Below are 20,591 nucleotides of genomic sequence, written 5' to 3' on the forward strand. Positions count from 1 at the left end.
AAAAACACAGCGGGCTCAAATTCAAGTTAGCAGCATCTCTTTATTAGATCCTGAGAGGTGTTTATGAAACAGAATGATCTGCCTACAGAGTGCTGAAGAAGGCAAGGAGGTTGGTGTCTGGGGATGGATGGGCCAGCAGCTTCTGGATCTGCCAATGAAGGTAAACGTATACATTAGTCACTTTCATTACTTACTAGACGGGCAGTCGAATCAGAATGAAATCAATCTTGGCAAGTATATATTTGCTTTGAATGCACACTATCTAATTTCTGCACTTCAATCAAAAATAATAACACATCAGGAGGCATCAGGAAGCATTGTGGGAATTATTCTCTTCACCACAAGGTTTTTCCCCAGAGGTTATAGCAGAGACAGGTAAATCAGATGATGTCATTAAATAAACAGTCCATTATCTTGAATAAAAATGCACATTTCTATGGATTTAAAGAGAGTTGTAACATTAAACACACTACATAACAACATAAATAACATTAGTCTTGTAGTTTTTAGATATTTTCAAGCAGAAACGCTACATAATATATCCTTAAAATGAAAATAGTTTGATTTATGCAGCCCTAGAATAAGCCTTTTATACATACTTTTGGCAAGGAGGATGCTTTAACGTCCCCAATCATGCACCGCCATGGTGCTGCTGTACTGTATATCAGCCCACAGCTCACTGTCTTACATGACTACTGACTTAAGATGTCACATACTAAAAGACAACACCATTGCTGATATGTGAGGGCCACCATAGTTCCCTGACATGCATGAAAAAGGAGTCCTCATTTTATTGCAAAATGCAGGCGCCATTAGATGTCCCTAATTCTTACACACAGGACTTAAATCTGTTTTGAACATCGAACACGTCTAATTTGTTTCCGTTTATATATATATATATATATATATATATATATATATATATATATATATATAGTCAGGCATATATTTATGACACTTTCAAACAAATAAAAGCCATCCATGAGTACAAGAAAGGTGGTCAGCACCTCCTTGAAGTTGGGGTGTTTTGCGTCTTGGACTAACTGCAGCATTACGGCCTCTGTGGTGGTGAGGTAAGCCCCGCTCTGCTTCAGTCGCGACAGAGCAAATAAACGGTCTGTCTGGCTGTGGAGGGAGACACAAAAGCTCACAGTTCATTCATCTGCCGTTTATACAAAGATGAAAAACAGCACAGTAAGTGAAGCGCAGCACTGATACCTTCTGGATGAGACAGCATCAGCCACAATATGGACCTCTACTCCCCTTTCAAGCAAGTCAAAGGTTGTGCACTGAGAAAAAGGCAGAGCAGTTTTTTCCACTTAAATCATCATTCATTAACTACAACCATGGTCGCTTTAGTTGTCTCATTGCTGTTGTTTATCAACCAGCATGAAGGAAATGGTGTCATTATCAGGAGCTAATCGGCACAAATATGTGGTCTTACTGCAATACAGGCGTGTGCCTCTATTCCACAAAGAATAGCCTGTTTGGGATTTCCAAGGGCCTGCAGTTCCTTCTCCACCTCCTCGATCATCATGGTGAATGAAGTTTTAGAGTACGCTTTCAGATCACCTGCTCCCAACTCTGGCACTGTGGGACCCAAGCCTCTAGGGTACTGCTCTGTCAAGATGGGAGGGATGCCCAGAACACGACTGGCCTGCGAGCAGGGGGAGAAAATGAGCAGATTTAATCTAGACTACGTTCAATAAATAGCAAACACTTGCCGGTTAGGGACAGTTATACCTAAAAAATTTCCGGATACAGAGGACATAGGAACAGAGGTGGAAAGTAATGAAATACATTTACTCTAGTTACTGTATTGAATACTTTTTTTGTGTATTTTGTATTTTTTAAGTGCAATTTAAAATCAGGATTTTGTATTTTACTTGAGTCAAGTATTGTACTTAGTTACTTTATAAATCCTATCCGTTACTGAGTAAAAATAAAAATTCAGCACAATGAAGACCTACAGGGGGAAAATATACACCAGAACCAGACGAATGATGATGTGATTAGCACCAGCACTGGCGCGTGAACATAGAGGGCGCGCGACAAAAGTGACGTAATATCCTGTGTCGCGTCGGGCGCGTGAACTCCAAAATAGTTTTGGATTTCTGACCCCTTGTCATATTTCTACTACCCTCACACCACACGCAAAGTAACTAAGTAACTTTTACTTAAAGTACATTTCAAATGAACTCCTTTTTACTTCTACTTGAGTACATTTTCAGATGACTACTTTTACTTCTACTTGAGTAATATTTCATCAAAGTATAGGTACTTTTACTTGAGTACAATATTTTAGTACTTTTTCCACCTCTGCATAGGAAACAATGTTATAGACACCTTAACCCTAAAAGTAACCTTAAAAAGCATTACTAATGGCACAAATGTAGTGTGGACAGAAGGCGAGCGTACTCTCGCAATGCCGATTTTGACAATTCTCGCAATCCTATCGTAATTCATTCATGAATTCATAGTTGTCTTTGTCTAACGGTCAGTGTAGCCGACCTGGAGCAGTCTGGCTGCATTGCCGACAATGTTGGTGAACTGGAAGATGTTGGGTCTGAACTTCTCTTGCATGTCACACAGGAAAAGAACGGCATCTTTAGAGGAGAGTCTGCCGACGCTCGCCACTGCAACAGCAAGGAAAGACAAAAGAACATCATGTGTTAAGAGGATTGTTTGAGGAAATGAAATGAAAGACAGAACCTTCAGTTAAGGAGAGGACATGCCATTGAACACCACGATAGCACAGAAGAACAATGAGAAACAAGCAGTGACTTTTGTACATACATACATGACTGGGTAATAATTTACTTTATTACCCAGACCAGGGGTCTGCAACCTGCGGCTCGGGAGCCACATGTGGCTCTTCAGCCCCTCTGCAGTGGCTCCTTTCTTTTTCCCCAAAACATATTTTTTTAGACATCAATGCGATAAATAAAAGTGTTTTAACATTTTGTGCGTCACATCCAATGTCTATGTGAAATAATTGAAATTGGAAAGCCATTTGAAGTCCTGTCCATCTTTGGATCCACATACTTATTTTACGCTGGGCAGTTTTTCTCAATTATGAATGGATGACTTCCAATTGCATTCATTTTCCACAAGCAATGGAAGGTCTACATTGTGTTTTTGTGTTTGTGTCCTTTTTATCTCCCCGTTATAAGGGGTTGTGTATAAGCAGCATTCAGATATCAGCATTTTTCTTTTTGTAGTTCTTAAATTTCATGAATACAACTATCTATAAACATTATATATTTTATCTTTATTTTAGGTTTTGCGGCTCCAGATACAATTTATTTGGGTGGAGGGGGAGCAAAAATGGCTCTTTTCATACTAAAGGTTGCAGACCCCTGACCCAGACAGTTGTATTGACATTCAGTTCACGTTTACAAGAAAGACCACAGAACTGTAATATTTGACAGATAACAATACAAACACATAGGACAACAGGTGAAATTCTCCAGTGGAGATGCAGCCTTGTTTGACCATTATTTACAAAATGGTGGAAGACTGAACACAGTGTTGTTGCATTTAGTGTTTACACAGAGAGACTCTAGATATTCGTCCCTGTAAGACAACATTATTCCACGGTGCTTGAATCTATTGTTAACAATGAGATAAAAGACTGTAAGTTCACATGATAAAGCTGACATACTTACTGCTGCTGCTTCTTGAAGTGTCCAAATGGAACGAGTAGAAAGTTCACCTTTCAGGTTACCGTACCATGTCCACGTGACCCCTGCTCTGTAATGGCAAACCAGCAGAGGATTTACTTTTTTTTTTAGAACAAACTCTAAAAGGACAAGATGAAAGCGCATTTTTAACATTGGACAACATCGACATTAGTATATGTATCATGTGCTACCATTATTTGAGACCGTCTTGAAACAAAAAATCAAAACAAGTAACCTAGCTTGTCACCGCGTTCAAGGACCGTCCCCTCGAGGAGTCCGGGTCTCTGAGAATGACGCTTCTCTGAGCCAATAGCAAGGTTGATTTCCTCAGCCGGAGAAGTCACATCGCGACCGTAAGCTAACCACCACCAACCAAGTGTGTGTTCGCCGGAAGATGTCTGACAGCGCAGAATCTCCAACGGAACCGCTGAAAGAAGAGTCGCGACCACCGGCAGACGAGCAGGCGAATAATGACGAGAAGAAAAAGAGTGAGAAAAAGCGTTAATTGTGTACATAAATGACCCCGTTTACGCTAGACTGTTGCTGGTGTACGAGGAAACAACATAGGGGCCTATGACGTAGGGAAACCACTGGCAGATATTTTGACCAATGGCGTGGCTGTTTGGTTTCAGGTCAACCAATCAACGTTCATCTTTTTCACATGTACGACTACCGGTTTTGAGCATAGCTAATGCTAATGCTAATAATGTTTATGAAGACAATCTATGTATGTATTCCTCTTAGACACATTGACATAGAAAACAGTGTATATCCTCATTTATCAACAACCTGAGACGTGTTTACAAAGTGTAATATCTTGCACCTGAGGAAAATATGTATTATTTTATGTGCTACGTTAGTTTAAAAAACTGCTAATCTGTCAGGTTGCTGAACGTGTTTACATATCACGCTTTGGACTTTAAGATGAGTTAATTCAAGAACCACTGGAAATAACTATATTTATAAACGATATAAGCATTCACTAAACGTACCACAGTACACTACAGTTTATTATATATATAGCAGATAATAAAGAGCAGTGGCTTATCCTTTCAGCAGCTCCACTAATCAAATCAATTGTCCAAACACATATAAACAGTATGGACATATACCTGCTTGAACACAAATGGAATATCACAGCAGCAGAAGAAATTCTACATTATTAATAATAAGTAGACAGTAATACACTGATGTAAAGTGACACAGGATACTCCTCCATCTTTTGGACATATTGGATCAAACAACTGTATGTATTTTAAGTACTTTGAACATGAATTGTATGTCTGTATGCATGATTTTATGTGTGTTAGGTGTGTATAATATGTGTTATATATGTTTATGTTTTTTATTGTTTTTTTTACACAGTACAGTGTGTAGTACAGTTCAGAATGGAACAGTGAGGAATGTTTATGTTAACGTTTTCCCACCCGAGTGGAGTTGAGATGTTGTTTTCTAAGCTTCTTTATCCCAGTTCCTCTTGTCCTTGTGTAGAAATGTGTTTTTAAAACTATATTTCCTGCAAAATGTACCCTTGAACTTGGTACAATATATATATATATTTTTACCTATTATAAAGACACATCATTGTGTTGTAGTTTAATGGTCTGCTTGCCCTCATAGTTCATGTTTTAATTGTGGTACATATTTTACGATCCAAGGATTTGACTATTTAGTTTAAGTTCAGATTTGTGTGAACCTGGGTGACGGCAGCAATTTCATTTGCATTTCCTCCTCTATTTTACAGTTGATGTTCTGTTGAAGGCAGTGGGAGATACTCCCATAATGAAAACAAAGAAGTGGGCAGTAGACCGGAGCAGGACGGTTCAGTCCCTGGCTCAGTTCATCTCTCGTTTCCTCAAGCTTGATGCCAATGAACAACTGGTAAGATATATATGTGTTTTGTTTACTGACTTTTGTTTATAATGAAAAAATTACTTGAAATGGAAATTGGAACTTCCTTGTATCAACTCTTTCAAGCCTTAATTACATGTAACTGCATCTGTTTTATTCTTTCTTGTTTATGTATTTCTGTTCAGTTCATCTATGTAAACCAGGCTTTTGCTCCATCACCGGATCAAGAAGTAGGAGTCTTATTTGATGTAAGTCAAACATGCTTTAATCTTAAAACATAATTGTGAGCTTATTTTCCCTAAAGTGTCAAAAATGTAATTCAGAAATTTTCATTTCAAGTACGTACAGTAGGTAAACATGATTTATATTCCTCATTTTGAAATCAATGAAACATTATTCACAGTATTGGAGTTAATTATTTGATACCTTATCAACTATGTGTGTAACCTTAAGTTTTTTAACTGCAGAGTCGCTTTATGGTTGTTGTTTTTTCTTACCTTTTTACTGTATAATGACTAAGTAAAAGTTTAATTCCGGATTCATTCGCTCATGAGGAACAGGAGATGTTATTACAAGTTATTCAAGTTCAGAGAATTAAGTTTGTTGAGCAAATGTAATAAACCATGTGTCATGACATGTTCATCTGCATTTATAGAATGAAGGAATTGATTTGACTAAACTTACAAATATTGACCTTCTCTTTACATTTCCATTCAAACTACTCAAGAGTGCACCATCAGACATAAGGTTATTCTCTTTTATAGGAGACATACATGAACTACTAATGAATGTGGACCTTGTCAAATGAGGCCTGACAAGGTCCACATATATATATATATATATATATATATATATATAACCATATCATTTTGAGCTGTGAACTTTACCATGTGGATATACCAAAATAATAGAAAAGGCTCCAGCCTTTGGTAGTGAATGGTGCGTCATGTGGTGCTTTAACCAGCAGAGGGGGCAATTATTTGTGACAGAAGCAGAACTCATGGGCCACTGATAAAGACCTCAAGGTCCAGAATTCACAGTGGACATTTGATCGTCCCTCTGCTCTCATTAGAGGACAACTCTGGTCTAATTAGGTATTCTAGGCATTAGTAATTCGGACAGTTCTCATCTGAAAGTCAAGTCATTTTGTAACTACACGTCACCTCTTGTGACGTGATATTTAACTTGACGTCTTCTCTGTGTGTTTGTCTTTCAGTGTTTTGGCAGCGATGGGAAGTTGGTCCTACATTACTGTAAATCTCAAGCCTGGGGTTAAACGCCTTTTTATATGACACTATTTTCTGTAATCCATTTTCTAATCAATGTTACATTTGCTCCATTTTTTTTCCCCTGTCTGCGTTTATGTACATACATATTGTAAATAAATTATTCTAACGGTGTAAACCTCGCCACTTTTATTTTGACCATCACATTTGGCACAGTCAAATTGTTGACTCTACCAAATGTGAAAAGGGAAAGCAAAGGGAAAATGACATGCTGATGCTGGCTCACAATTTCATCCTCTCTCTGTAAAATTATTAAATATGACCTGAAAGACAAAGTTGTACTGCTGTTAACGTAAAAGTTTTGGGAATTACCTCTAAAAGGGCCAGATGTGAGAATGTGCAGGGGGGGCACTACAGTATCAGATGGACTTTAGAGGGATTACATGATTCAGGATGGGTTTGTGACACAAATTCCCAAGAAAGACAGACACAGCAGTAGAGTGGTGAGGAGACAAACACTGAGTTTCTCCATCGGTCTTTGTTTCGTCTCCGTCCCACCGCTGACCACGAGGATTAAAAAACAAGTGCGGCTGAAGAGGAACGGGTCAGAGATGCTCATCCTGGTGGAGGAAAACCAGTGACACACACACACACACACACACACAGAGGGAAAAGATGATGAGGGCAGTGACACGGAGAATCTGTTCAAGATGGAGCAACTAAAATCTAGTACTTAAGGAGCTTTTTGATTAAGGGGCTTTTGACCAAGGCAGAGATAACAGAGGATTGAAGGCTCAGAGGACGGCAAGAAGTGCAAGATTTCTCTTTACCGCGGCAGATCTTTGACCCGAAGTATGACGGCGGTATTTGGTAGGTTCTTATCACTCATTATTTCAATGTAAACGGAGCTAAAATCTGGCAACTATAAGACTTAAATGGGGTAATAAGATGTGATTTCCATATGTGATGACTGCGTAAGACGGTTAATTTAAGATGGAGATTTTATTGGAAACAAAAAACTGATAATGTTATGTTTATGTCAGAATTCAGTTCATGATGAAAAATAACATTTTGCTTGGTAGAATCTTGTCAGGATTTGCCTACACTTCTATGAGACATTTACTGAGCACATTGCATGCACAGTAATTAACTTTAAAAATTACTGGTTAAATAATAAGTAATTAAGAATGTTTTTTTGTTTTTTTACATGACAATGTTGTTGATAATGTAATATGACATTACACAGCCCCTGTGCTTTTACTTTAGAAACTACAAGCAATTAGTAACTGGCAAGTCTTTACAGTTAAAACCAGGGTTACACAATCAGAGATTGTTTTGTTATTTACCAATTGTACACGTGTATTTCACGGTGTTTCCAGGGCTGTGGGCTGACGGTGCGCGAGCGACTGATGGAGACAACTGACACGGTCAGGGTGCACTTCACACCAGATACACCTCACACAAACAGATTAAAGTAGATTATCGGGGATTAGTTTCAAAAAAATTTCATTTAGATGGGTGGTTTATCCATAATTTCATCAAAAAAAAAGTAATCTCTTGCTTTTTGCTCTGCCCTCTGTCTCTGTCGTCTTCTACTCAGGGTGCAGCCGTGGAGTCGACGATGAGAAGCAGGGTCAGGCCTGAGTGAGAAGCAGGGAGCCAGTATAGCCTGAGACACGGGGCAGCACGTTATTCTTCCGTAACACCGTTAGAAACGAGCGTAACACTGATAAGAACTTGGGTCAGAATCATGGCTCTAAAAAATTCAAGAAACACTCAACAAAAGTAAATGGCGGCCTTTTGACAATTTGGTTTTTGTCATGCTTTTTCAGTACAGTCCGGCTGGTTAAATACCCACAAAAGGGTCTGCGAGTGTTGAGGTCATTGTAGTCATCGTGGGTTAGTGAAAATGATAATGGCCACATCATTCATCCCAGAGATCAATAGCAGGATGTCACATCAAAGCTGTTTGTTACATCCTCGCGTCCGTCATGTCTTTCCTACTGTGAACTACTGACTATCTAAATCCTCTGATGCTCATTTGTTATCGTTCCATCTGTCCTCTCCCACGTGTGTACACTTAAGAGCATCTTATCCTGCTCGCCGCCCTCCCACTCTCTTCGCTGTCCTCCCCATTACTCGTCTTCACAGTATCTTTTTGTTTTGTGATCTTCTCTCCGTGCTGTTACATCACATTTATCTGTGCTTTCCGTTTAAAACGAGCCCAAAGCATCTGTGTTATCTTATTCCGTGCTCTCTCCTCCACCTTCTGCTCTCTCTGCCTTGCATTATCTTTTTTTTCTCTCTAATCAACCCCCACCCCCCCGCCCCCCCCCCCACCTCCCCCTGTGTCTCGCGTGGCCATGCTGGAGCAAATGTCCCGTCGCTCCCGCTCCCTGCTCTCTTTGACCTTGACCACTCTGGCTCTGGCCCTCTCCATCCTGGCTCTGTGCACCTCGTACTGGTGCGAGGGCATCCACAAGGTGGTCAAGCCTCTCTGTCTGTCCCCTGTCAAAATGAAGAACTGTGGTCAGAACAACAGCGAGCCTTACACCACAGGTACTGATACCGACAGTGTCACGCTGTCACACTGTCTCACTGTTTCTCATCGTTATTTGTTTTAAATATAGTAAAATTGAGATAGTTGTCTTTGACTTTAGATGCAAATGTGCGCACACAAATTCTACACCATAATGTTAGTAAAGCGTTTCTTTATATAGCAGTTCTCAATACACGTTACAATGAGCAGCAATGAAAATGAGTAAAACGATCAGTAAAAACTGTATAATCCAGTGTTTCCCAACCCTGGTCCTCAGGGAATGCGGCCATGCCATGTTTTAGATGTTGCCTTGCTCCAAAAAAAACACCTGATTCAGATGAAATATTAATTTTGATTTTTCCTTTTTTTTTTTTTTTTTTTTTTACAAAAGTTGAAACATTACATTTTTGAAAAAAAAAATATAATACTTTTTTTTTATTTTATATATTTTCTTTTTTGAAAGACAATTTTTTTTTTTTTTTTTAACTTTTTTGAAATAATTGACAAAAGTTAAAACAACATTTTTTGGAAAAAAAGAATGACAAAAGTTGAAATATAACACTTAAAAAAAAGAAAATTGACAACAGTTTAAAGTTGGGCTTGATGATTAGGTGATGATTCATTTGAATGAGGTGTTTTTAGAGCAGGGCAACATGTAAAACATGGCACGGCAGTTTTCCCTGAGGACCAGGGTTGGGAAACACTGGTATAATCAATAATAAGCAAGTCCAAAATGGGGAGGTTTTAAAAACAACAGTATATTTACTTTGTTGTTCTCTGGCAGGTCATTCTAACCCTGAATGCATGGTCACCTTTAGTTTGGAGGTTAGATCATGCAATGGCCAAAAAAACAAATTAGTATTTGCATGCTCAGCAATACCACAGTGTAAAAGTACTCAATTACATGTAAAGTAGTGCCGTTGCATTAAGAGGAATCAGTATAGAGGACTTAAATCTCATCATATTTTCTAAACTCATCATGTTTGCAAAGGTACCGCTATGTATGCACCTGTATACTGTACTACAGTAGCTGCATGAGTAAATGATGTCCCATATTTAACCTTCAAATTAAAAGTATTTAATTAAAATGCAAACATTAAATGCACTTAGTTATGTCCTCGCTGAACGTTCCGAATATTAAAGGTGCCATATGTAAGAATGTGGCCAAAAACGGTTACTACATTCAAATTCAAAATACCAAGGTCTTTTTGGTTTCGTTTTTTGACGTAACTGGCAACCCGTGGTTGCTCGGCAGCTGGGACTCTACTGACTGCACTGATTGGTAGACGGCGGTAGGTGGAGCCACATGCCAAAACATGATTTCAAAACATAAACATGATATTTTTTTTAATGTAAATATTTTGGCTGCACTGTTGTTGTTGGTGAGTTCAGTTTGTTATATGAACATTATTCCTGAGTCTCTGTGACATATGAGGAGGATTTTATGGCCAGTTGCTTTAGATTTATTACATAATGCACCTTTAAGCGTTGAGTTGAGGTAAAAAGCCAAGTTTCCCTCCTGTCACAGAAGAATAAATGAATACTAAGTATTTGTATGATGAGTGGGGAAGATTCCTGGTGACTAATCCCAAACTCTGTTGCAACATGTTCACAGATGTTAAACAAGTTGTTATTGTCCGCGTTCACGGACATTGAAAATGCTTTCGGCAACGCGACAGTTATTTAATTTACAGTCGGCTCGACGCAACAGCGCAGCAATGGGAGAAATGGGAATTGGGTATTTGTGTCGTTTATGTACGTCTGAAAATAAATGAATGCAGTTATCATGAGTTGACATAACAAACGTTAATAGTTGTGGTTCAGCTACTTTCATTTTTGTGTTTTCAGTGGAATTACTTATTCATGTAAAACAGATGGAGAATTTCACAAATTAAATTGAATCTGATGATGAAGAAAACTATGGAAAACAGCACAGTTTTCTTCAGACAGACAGAGGTTTTCTATTGTATTATTGATTTGTTTGCATGTTATCATTGGTCTTTGAAAATGCTGCTTTAATAGACGTTGACCTTTGAACCTGAGGTCTTAAATTTTTTTTTTTTAATTTAGCAGTTTTTTGATTCATGCTGCACAACAACCAAGACCTAAAACTAATCTTACTAGATAAACTAACAAGCTTCGCCCCCAAACCCATTGTCCTCACTTTTGATGCTTTTTTTAATCTCTTTTTGTCCAAATCTCAGTGTGACCATGGATTTAATGATGGCTTAAGTATTAATCTGTGGGGTGTGAGGGTGGATCCTAAAAGTGTGTATTTATGGATTGAGGAGCTTTACCTGTTTCAACAACTATGTTAAACCCACACAGAGTTCACCAGCTCCTGCTCCGTAAAGACATGGACACAAAAGCACAGAGGTGGATTTAACTAACCTGATTTACAAATACACATACGCGCTGATTTAAAAGCTGCATGTGGTTGTAAAACATTAGAGCTTAGAGTTATACCCTTGTCTTGATCTACAGCTTCACCAACACATACCTGCATATAAACTGTGTTTATCTTTTAGTGCATTTACATTCATCAACATTGCCATTTGTTTGCGATAGGAAGCTCTTTGCGAAGTAGGAGTGCAGTCATGGTTTGTCGTTTTCGTGTCTGCACATGCTTGTATCTCTGTGTGACTTTCCACAGAAAGCGTCGTCGTTAGTGTCGGTATCTCAGAGCAGGAAGATCCTGTTTGTTTTGTGCATGTGTGTTTTTTTTGTTTCCTCATAGAAAAAGCAAGTCTGGATAGGTTCATAGAATTTAGCGTGAGAATGATTGCGTTTGTGTGTAGGTATGTAAGAGTTAGAGCTGCAGGTTTTGGTCGTCCACCCTAATGCATTCTTCGTCTATAACTGTTATACAGAAGTGCAAAATATAAAAATGTTCTCCTCAGTGTCATCCTCTCGTGTGGTCACACAGAGAGTCCCACTCAGAACCCCTTCAACCGCACGCTGTCTCCAGCCAGGAGAGATGAACTGGCCAAGATCAGACAGAGGCAAATGGCCAACGCAGTGCACTACATCTGGGAGACGGGCGAGGACAAGTTTGCTTTCAGATACTTCCACACTGGCTTCTGGGAAAGCTGTGAGAAACACAATGACGGTGAGTCCACACAGCATTCATTTTGTCATACGTGAACTCATTCACCTGAAGCTTGTTGCAGTAGTAGTACTATTAGGGATCAGAGCTGCAACTAACGATTATTTTCATAATCAATTAATCTGTCGATTATTTTCCTCGATTAATCGTTGAATCGTTTTGGTCCATAAAATGTCATAAAATATTAAAAAAACATTGATCGGTGTTTGTCAAAGCTGGAAATTACAATGTTCTCGAAAGTCTTGTTTTGTTCACGAACCAAAATGATTCAGTTTTAATGATTTTTTTTGTTATGTGGAGCAAAGAAACCAAGAAAATATTCACATTTAAGAAGCTAAAACAATCAGAAATCTTGTTTTACTGATGAAAAAAGCTTATTTATCAAAATAGTTGGCGATTAATTTAGTAATCAATTAATAATCGATTCATCGATTAATCGTTTCAGCTCTATTAGGGATGTTTATGTTCTTTATAAGTGATTTGTAATGATGAGACTGACTCATTCACTCACCTTACCTTTCTCAAGTGTTCTACGGTGGCCTTCACATACCAAAAAGGATGTACTTTTTCATCATTTGTGTAATAACCCTCTGCTTCAAACATGAAACAAAGCCTCCCAACCCTTGCCTTATATACATGTAAAATGCAAACTATTTTTGTTTTGAAGTAATTATACATTTATAAATGTTCTTGACAGGAGAGATATGTCGCAGCTTTATAGAGTTAACTCCTGGGGACACACAAGGTGAGCTGTGTAATAATAATATTGTAATTAAATCAATAGTTTTCTTTTTAAAGCTGTCTAAATGTAGCGTGCGTCGTATGTGTGCAAACGTGTTTGCAGGCGTGCTCTGGCTGTCGGTGATTTCAGAGTTTACGTACATCGGCCTGCTGGGAATGGGCTTCTTGCTGATGTGGCTGGAGGTTCTGTGCTGTCGTAAAGAGATCCACTCGCTGAAAATCAATGCCTTTGCAGCGATCTGTATTGTGCTATCAGGTGAGCCACAGTATCTCGCTCTCTCTTTTATGAAGTCATGTTCAGCACCGCCTTCATATACGCTGCCAAAAAGGATAAAGTCCTACATTTTAGCGTGATTATGTCAGTGTGGTATTGTTTCAATAAGCTGATGCAGTTGCCATGCCCTTGTATTTATAATGGACTCCGATCACTCTGTTGAGTCAGCACATTCTGAAGATTCTCGGTGGGGTTAAAGTCTGAGCTGTGGTGGCCAATCCATGTGTGGAAACCTCATGCTTCCTGAACCACTCCTTCACCACTTGAGCCCTATTGATCCCTGACATCGCCATCTTGAAAAACCTGGTCACAATGAATATTTAGGTCAGGGGTGTCAAACTCATTTTCACTGAGGGCCACATCTGCATAATAGTTACCCTCAAAGGGCCAGATGTAACCGTCATACAGAATAAATGTAACTAAATGTAACCAAAATATAATGTCAAATTAAGCTAACTGCTCCGTAACATATTGATAAATAACTTTCTGTATTTATTACTTATTCAAGTTACAAATATGATGCATTACAGATGTAACCTGGTCCGTGATGGTGATGCCGTCACTTTGCGGGTAACGCAATCACCATGCATTGTGGGAAATGTAGTTTATGGTCAACAAACGCCTTAAAGCAGCATAGACCTTTTTTAACACAGATTTTTAAGACCAAATTAATCACTCGCGGGCCACATAAAATGACGTGGCGGGCCACATCTGGCCCCCGGGCCTTGACTTTGACATTTGTGATTTAGGTAGTCAGCTGACCTCAACTGAAGCAGCCCTAGATTATAATAATAATAATAATAATATATTTGTGGATAAATCTAGCCTCGAAGACTTGTATAGTAAACACTAAGCCAGATACTCTATGTGACTATGAATGTGTGAATCTTTTGGTGAGGCAGTGTATAAAATGCACAATAATCTACACCTATGTTCTCCCCCTTCCAATGCAGGTCTTCTTGGTATGGTAGCCCATATGATGTTCACCACAGTGTTTCAGATGACGGTCATCGTGGGCCCCAAAGACTGGAGGCCTCAGTCCTGGGATTACGGCTGGTCATTTGCGTAGGTGTCTGTCCTTTATCGAAAGCCTGTGTAATTCAAACGTGTGTGACATGTATTATTCACAGACTGCAGCGATGCATTTCTCGTCTCTCTGCTAACTTTTACTTGCACCTCCCGTGTTCCTATAGTCTGGCCTGGGTGTCCTTCAGTTGCTGCATGGGCGCAGCTGTGGTCACACTCAACTCCTACACGAAGACCATCATCGAGCTGCGTCGCAGACAGAGGCTACGACTGGAGGAAGCCAGAGCCGCCAGTCACGCCCCGCCCTACGACGAGGTCGTTCCAGGGGGCGGGATCTACTCTGTCAGTGGCCTGTTACAGTGTCCGGAAGGCGTGATGGACGTGGCGTGGGCCCGGAACGGCAGCGTGGTCGGAATGGGAAATGGGGATGTGCCGACGCTGGTTTTGGTCGGAGGCTGTGGCACGGAGGGGTGTGAAGACTGTGAAAGAGAGATGGGTGAGATGGACGAGGTCGTGGACCGAGTTGATTCCCCTTGTTAAAGGTCACATAGAGTGGTCCTGTTGCACATATATGTTAGTTATGGAGGTCTACTTACATACATTAACTTGTTTTTATGGTCAAAAACCTCCTAGTTGCTGGAAACGAGCCGATAGAAATCTGTCCTTTTTGAAGCACTTGTCAAACAGATTTCACACATAAATCTCACCCGAGAAGACAGACTGTGTTGTGATTGGCCAGTACCCCGGAAGTGACATATTCAGCACACCCGCTCTCAGAAGCACAGCTCCCCCCTCTGGAACGGTGGATGCACTGCTACTCATTATCAAAACATTGTTTTAACAGTGTAGCTTCTTCACGACTCCCCACCGCAGTCCCTTTTATGACTTTGACCCAGAGTCAGAAGACCCTGTCGCTCGTGAAACACCTCCACAACGGACGTTATTCTTCTTCTGCGGTTCAATGTACGCAACCGGATGTGCCCGGACTAGTGCCCGGAGCAGGACGATCTGCTGTTCCGGAGAAATGCTGTTTACTTAAACCGGTCTGTTTACTTCCGGTCTAGGTCCGCTTTAAGGGAATTGTTTGAATTTGAACTGAAAAAAAAAGAAACTTTGACTTTCTGCGAGCTTGGAAAATACAAGCCAGTTTTGGAGGACAGTGAAATCAAAAGAAAGATGACATTGTAACAGTGATGACATGCAAGGGCGCATGTTTTCTGGGTATTTCTCAGTGCCTCATGATAGGAAAGAATATTTGTCTCTATATGTACACATTTCATTGTTTGGAAAACATCGAGATGACAGTCGTGTCATGTCATATCAGTTTTATTATATAAACATAAACAACAGCACAGCCTATCCTTAAAATATGCAAATACACTTTTCATTTATTTAATTTACAGTGTCAGAGTCATCATATCTTCTCACTCCATGCATGAATACCAGACGTATGCAGCGTATCTCTGCAGATGCACAGACAAACCCCCGCGTAAAACAGACATATAGAGATAGAAAGATTTACAGAGATTGTAAGAAAAGTCTGCTCCGCGATGTCGAACAGAAGATTATGTGAAAAGCAGTAATCCCGAGTCGGATGGAAGAAGGAGGAGGAACAGAGTGACGGGAGATGGAGAGGAGTGGGGGGTTGAGTGGGGGTCAGCGTTAAAGTTGGAAAGAGACGCAGAGCAAACTGCAAACACGCAAATTACACAATCACAAAATGGACATGTTTATCTTTAAATTATGTAGGAAACAATTTCTTTAGTTTGAATTTTTTTTTTTTTAACCATGTTTACTTTAAATAACTGTATACATATGGGATAATCCTAGATTTATAGTCTGGGATAAAGACAGCTGAAAAATTAAGACATAAAGCGCATTGTATGTCAACCAGCAGCACTGAATGACAAACGTATTAGACAATATGTTTCTAGGTCAAAGGGGAAAAGATAAATAAACCGATCTTCTCTGATCACATACGTATGAGCAATTATTGTGAAGTGTACAGAACACTACACCTAACAAGACATTTCAAATGATGTATAAAAACCTTTTAATAAGCTAACAATCTGGTATAATACCTTTGTTATTACCATTAACTCAACAAATTCAGATTTTAAATATACAATATATGTATTATATTTGTCTCTTCATGTTTTAAAACACTATGCCATTGTTTACCTCTATTCATCTCTATTTAATATATACCAGTCACAACATTAAAACCACCAGTGAGTGGATTTAATGTTGTGACCGATCCGTGTTTTGCTTTTGTTTTTACTTAATCAAATGGCATATAATTGAACCTACAAAATAAGTTTCACATCACATCGTTGACGGAATTACCATAACATTAATTCAAAGAATTTCACATAAATGAAAATGAGTGAAATATTGGTTGCAACCAAAGACACTGCAGAAACAAGTATTTACACAATGAGAGAGAAAGTGTGTGAGGCTGTTTTTTTAAGGGAAAGAAAGGTTTTAAAATAATGTAAAGAACAAGTGAGTGGGACCGACTTCAGTGTTTGAGCGGCTCATAGTGGATGAGACGCATTGCGTTCTCATTTTCAATCACTCCTTTGATGAACTCTCCCTCTGCCAGTCGCTCTGTCATGGAGGGGGGGGGGAATAAAAGGGACAAAAAGATGTTACATCAGGAAGTAAACAAGACCCCAACATGGAAGAACTGTCGGGTAAACGAGGTTAAACAACAAATCTGCATCTCGGCTTAGAAATCTGGACTTATCTTCTGTGCGGGAGCTCACGTGCGACCGTGGCATGCGATGCAGCGGAGTCGCTTAAGGTTTCACGGTATACATGGGGTCGGCACGTACATAATAAATCTGTGCAGTACACGAGCGATGCTGTAACTGTTGATGTTCCCTCAGGTGGATTTATTACTTGTATTATTTTGTTAAGCCAAACAGCAGATTGTAAAATGTAATCTTTGCTACAGGATGTGGGAACAGCTGCTGAGGAAAGGTAGTATAGGAGCTTACTCGGATTCTATCTCTCTAATAAGTGCATCGCGGTAAGCGCCCACGGCGGCCTGTCGTGAACCGCAGGGCCGTCGAATGTTTGTATGTGTGTGTGTGCGACGTGTAATGTTTTTGCACGGCCGCGTCGTGGCTTACCCTTGTCTTTCTTCCCAAAGAAAGCCCACAGCTTGTTGGCTCTCTTCTCGGGCGTGTTCTCGTCCTCTGGTAGCTGGCTCTGCTCTTCCTTGGGGATCAGCTTAAATATAGCCTGAGAGGAGGTCGGGGCATAAGATTGGTGATAATATCGCTGCATCAAATCATGTATGTAAAGTCAACAAGAGCACATGGAACGAATGTGACCAAGCCAAGATGCACAGGGGAGTGAACGCAGACTTCTCTCATGTTAAGCTCAAATTTAGAGGAAAAAACAAGTCAGTATATTCTCCTCCTGCATACTATATCCTTTGTTTATGCCAATACGATAAGCCCACAGCAGACACACCTCACACTCAGGCCTGTGTGTCGTTGTTATAGACTGAAAAAGAGGGGATTTACACCTGCGGCAAACAGCTATTGAACCCTTGCCACTGCTTGTGTTTCCTCGAGGAGGTCCATTCAGACCCCATGCAGCAGATTGTAAACGATGGTACAATTTAGGTCCAGGCCGCTAAGTGTGTGTCCCACTTAGAGAGGAGAACTTATCGGCGACATTTAAGGCACCTAGATTAACGTGGATTAGCGCCAAGACCAGAGCCACAGGCCAAACACCAAGATGTCATCTCTTTTTTTTTCTTCTCCTTCTTCTTCTCTGGACTCTGTCCATGTTGCCCCTGGGATCATGTGGTTAGTATAAAAGTATAAAAGAGCATATAAGTCTTCCTGTACATAACAAGGCTGTGATGAAGTGATGAATCAGTTGCTTTACATGAGGTACTAACTCACTTTTGTTTCCTCTTTTATAGCACACCAGATTCAAAACTGTACTTATATTCAATTCAATTATATATATATATTATTTTTTAAACTCCTCGCATGACTTCCAGATGCAGCCATTTTGCACAGCAGTGATTGTAAACGCGATACCAGTCGGCCATAGATGAAATCCCATTACAATGCCAGCTGGATTCTTGGCTGAGCCGTTTAAACCGTTTACAATTCTACACAATTTGAAGAGAAACCTTAAACAGAAAATCACATGGTCCCTCAGACTAGATTTCCATTATATGACAACAATAAATACAGAAGTCAAAATTGACACGGATTAAACTGATGAGACTCAGACCCTGTTATGGACGAGTAGCCTCGGAGCCTAAGAGCAGGACTGCACTATAATGTCTTAGAGCTAAACCTGTAATCGCGGAGATTACTGCGAGGCTCAAATAGGCCGGCTTATTGGACAGGCAATTAGGCCTGAGACCTACATAACATACCAGCAGTTGGGATTCCAACAAATAGTAACACATCTTAGATGAAACTTAGAGAAAGTGCACGTAATAACAACAGGAAACCCTGTCAGAACAACAGGAAACAATCATACAATAAACCTGCGAACTACTCACTGATATAAACAATCCAGGAGGATTAAACCGTGTCGATTTTAAAACCAGTATTAATTAAAAAACTTGGCTTAAACCCCTGAAAATAACTTAATTTGAGAAGAAGTTTATTGTAGATATCTATAACTTTTACACACTGGATGATTGGATGATATAGAGTTATTGTTGGATTATCACGAGACAGTAAAATGTCATGTTTGCTCAGCCACACAATGTGTTTTTAGGTCAAATTGTTTTCCTCATGTAACATTTGAGAGAGGAACGAAAATAATCGACGAGATTAACATCTGCGAGGAAAGGGAAAATGTTCAGACGAAGATATGTCGTGACAAAAAGATCCTTCAGTCGGTAACGACTAAAATTCAGTTCATTCAAGTAAGTAACATTAAGTAAATGAGTAAATAAGTCGGCAAGTTCATATAACAACAGAGGTTTTCTCAACAATCTCCATTCACAGATACATTTTCTTTATCTAGATCTTGTTTTTGCTTTTTCAAAGTTGCTGAAGATTGACTTATAGAATCACACGATATAAAACTGCACTTTACTTTGCATCATCATTTTCTCAGTTATTATCTGACAATAGATCTTTAATTATCCCACACATTTAACATTTTTTCCTTTTCTGAGTCTAGAAACATGAAGTGCTTTGTGTCACATGAAAACAAAACATCATTTAAAACCACCACCCACTGATGTCACGAGCGACTCTCACCTGGCAGATCTCCGTCACCTCTGTCTTGTTGATGTATCCGTTCTTGTCCACGTCGAACAGCGAGAAGGCCCACTCCAGTTTCCGGGTCGTCTTCCCGGAGGAGGTCATGTGCAGGGCGATGATGTACTCCTTGAAATCCAGAGTGCCGTCGTCGTTGGTGTCGAAGGAGCGAAACACGTGGCGCGCGTAGCTTTTGGCGTCGCTGTCGGGGAAGAAGCGGGCGTAGATCTGCTCAAACTCCTCCGGCGTGATGCGTCCTGTCGGGCACTGCTTCTGAAAGTTCTCGTACCACTGAGAGATCTCATGTTCGGTGAATTTGGTGCTGAGCTTCAGGTCCTCCAGGATCTCCTTTGATAACGCGCTACTGGTGGAATTCCCCATTTTTGAGTTTGCTTTTTATATTTGTCTTTTTAGATGTGCCACTTGAGTTCTTCAGAGGGTTTTCCTCTCTCTGGGGCCACCTGACCGTCTCCTTATTGGTCCAAAATGTATTCTTATGAACTGGTTTGATTCCTTCCTTTGTCGCCCCCAGTCACTGTAAATTAGAAACATTAGACGATTTACTCATGGAAATCAAAAGATGATGAATGCCGCTCAGTAAACAATACGATCAGAGTGAAATCTTACCTGAGTGAGGAGATGATGGCTGGAGAATAGAATGTCAGACTTAGCAGTAAGACAGAGAAGAGAGCGATAAGGAGGGCAGGGGGGAAACTCACTCCTTCTGTGGACGACTGTTAATTCTGTTAATGCGGGATTTAACGTGGCTGAGCAGTGAACTAAAGCGACTCCCCCCAAATCCTCATTGTTCATTTGGGTCTGCATGTCTGGAAGTATTTATCGTACATATTGAGATCATTCTTTGGATCATTTTTTTTACATACAAACTGCTT

General features: G+C 39.9%; 4 protein-coding genes across 6 annotated transcripts; 2 read left to right on the forward strand and 2 right to left on the reverse strand.

Annotated features, from left to right (window-relative positions):
- Nucleotides 1-20: 20 nt before the first annotated feature.
- Nucleotides 21-3,988, reverse strand: isoc2 (isochorismatase domain containing 2). Of its 3 annotated transcripts, none has more exons than XM_083895839.1 (7): nt 3,919-3,988; nt 3,669-3,753; nt 2,512-2,636; nt 1,445-1,657; nt 1,219-1,289; nt 1,008-1,125; nt 21-148 (listed from the first exon to the last, which is right to left on the reverse strand). In XM_083895839.1, coding segments are annotated over exons 2-7 (594 nt in total). In that variant the 5' UTR covers nt 3,670-3,753; nt 3,919-3,988; the 3' UTR covers nt 21-82. The 3 variants fall into 3 exon arrangements, with proteins under 3 accessions (XP_083751965.1, XP_083751964.1, XP_083751966.1); XM_083895838.1 differs by having other exon boundaries at nt 3,875-3,963; XM_083895840.1 differs by having other exon boundaries at nt 3,665-3,753; nt 3,875-3,963.
- A 46-nt stretch (nt 3,989-4,034) lies between these two features.
- On the forward strand, nt 4,035-6,881 carry atg12 (ATG12 autophagy related 12 homolog). Its single transcript, XM_083895863.1, has 4 exons — nt 4,035-4,171; nt 5,428-5,564; nt 5,720-5,782; nt 6,751-6,881. Exons 1-4 carry the CDS (start codon nt 4,078-4,080, stop codon nt 6,808-6,810), a joined length of 354 nt encoding a protein of 117 aa, XP_083751989.1. The 5' UTR covers nt 4,035-4,077; the 3' UTR covers nt 6,811-6,881.
- Nucleotides 6,882-9,123: 2,242 nt separating this feature from the next.
- LOC310928322 (germ cell-specific gene 1-like protein) lies at nt 9,124-14,986 on the forward strand (the record flags this gene model as incomplete). The annotated part of the gene is made up of 6 exons (XM_083890845.1): nt 9,124-9,319; nt 12,226-12,408; nt 13,103-13,150; nt 13,250-13,402; nt 14,374-14,485; nt 14,614-14,986. 6 exons carry the CDS (start codon nt 9,124-9,126, stop codon nt 14,984-14,986), a joined length of 1,065 nt encoding a protein of 354 aa, XP_083746971.1.
- Nucleotides 14,987-16,967: 1,981 nt separating this feature from the next.
- On the reverse strand, nt 16,968-20,079 carry rcvrn2 (recoverin 2; the record flags this gene model as incomplete). Its single annotated transcript, XM_083910225.1, has 3 exons — nt 16,968-17,056; nt 17,584-17,695; nt 19,699-20,079. 3 exons carry the CDS (start codon nt 20,077-20,079, stop codon nt 16,968-16,970), a joined length of 582 nt encoding a protein of 193 aa, XP_083766351.1.
- Nucleotides 20,080-20,591: the final 512 nt, after the last annotated feature.

The sequence above is a fragment of the Microchirus variegatus genome (assembly GCF_963457635.1).
Source record: "Microchirus variegatus genome assembly, chromosome: 1".
In the NCBI taxonomy this organism is placed as follows: domain Eukaryota; kingdom Metazoa; phylum Chordata; class Actinopteri; order Pleuronectiformes; family Soleidae; genus Microchirus; species Microchirus variegatus.

Bases quoted from the DNA above. Each gene is read 5' to 3' on its own strand.
- isoc2 (XM_083895839.1), bottom strand. The intron at 1,658-2,511 runs GTCGGCTACACT...CCCTGCTCGCAG, and splicing joins ATGCAGCCAGACTGCTCCAG to GCCAGTCGTGTTCTGGGCAT. The intron at 1,290-1,444 runs GTAAGACCACAT...CCTTTTTCTCAG, and splicing joins AGGCACACGCCTGTATTGCA to TGCACAACCTTTGACTTGCT.
- atg12 (XM_083895863.1), top strand. From the start codon at position 4,078: ATGTCTGACAGCGCAGAATCTCCAACGGAACCGCTGAAAGAAGAGTCG. The intron at 4,172-5,427 runs GTGAGAAAAAGC...TCTATTTTACAG, and splicing joins TAATGACGAGAAGAAAAAGA to TTGATGTTCTGTTGAAGGCA. The intron at 5,783-6,750 runs GTAAGTCAAACA...TTTGTCTTTCAG, and splicing joins AAGTAGGAGTCTTATTTGAT to TGTTTTGGCAGCGATGGGAA.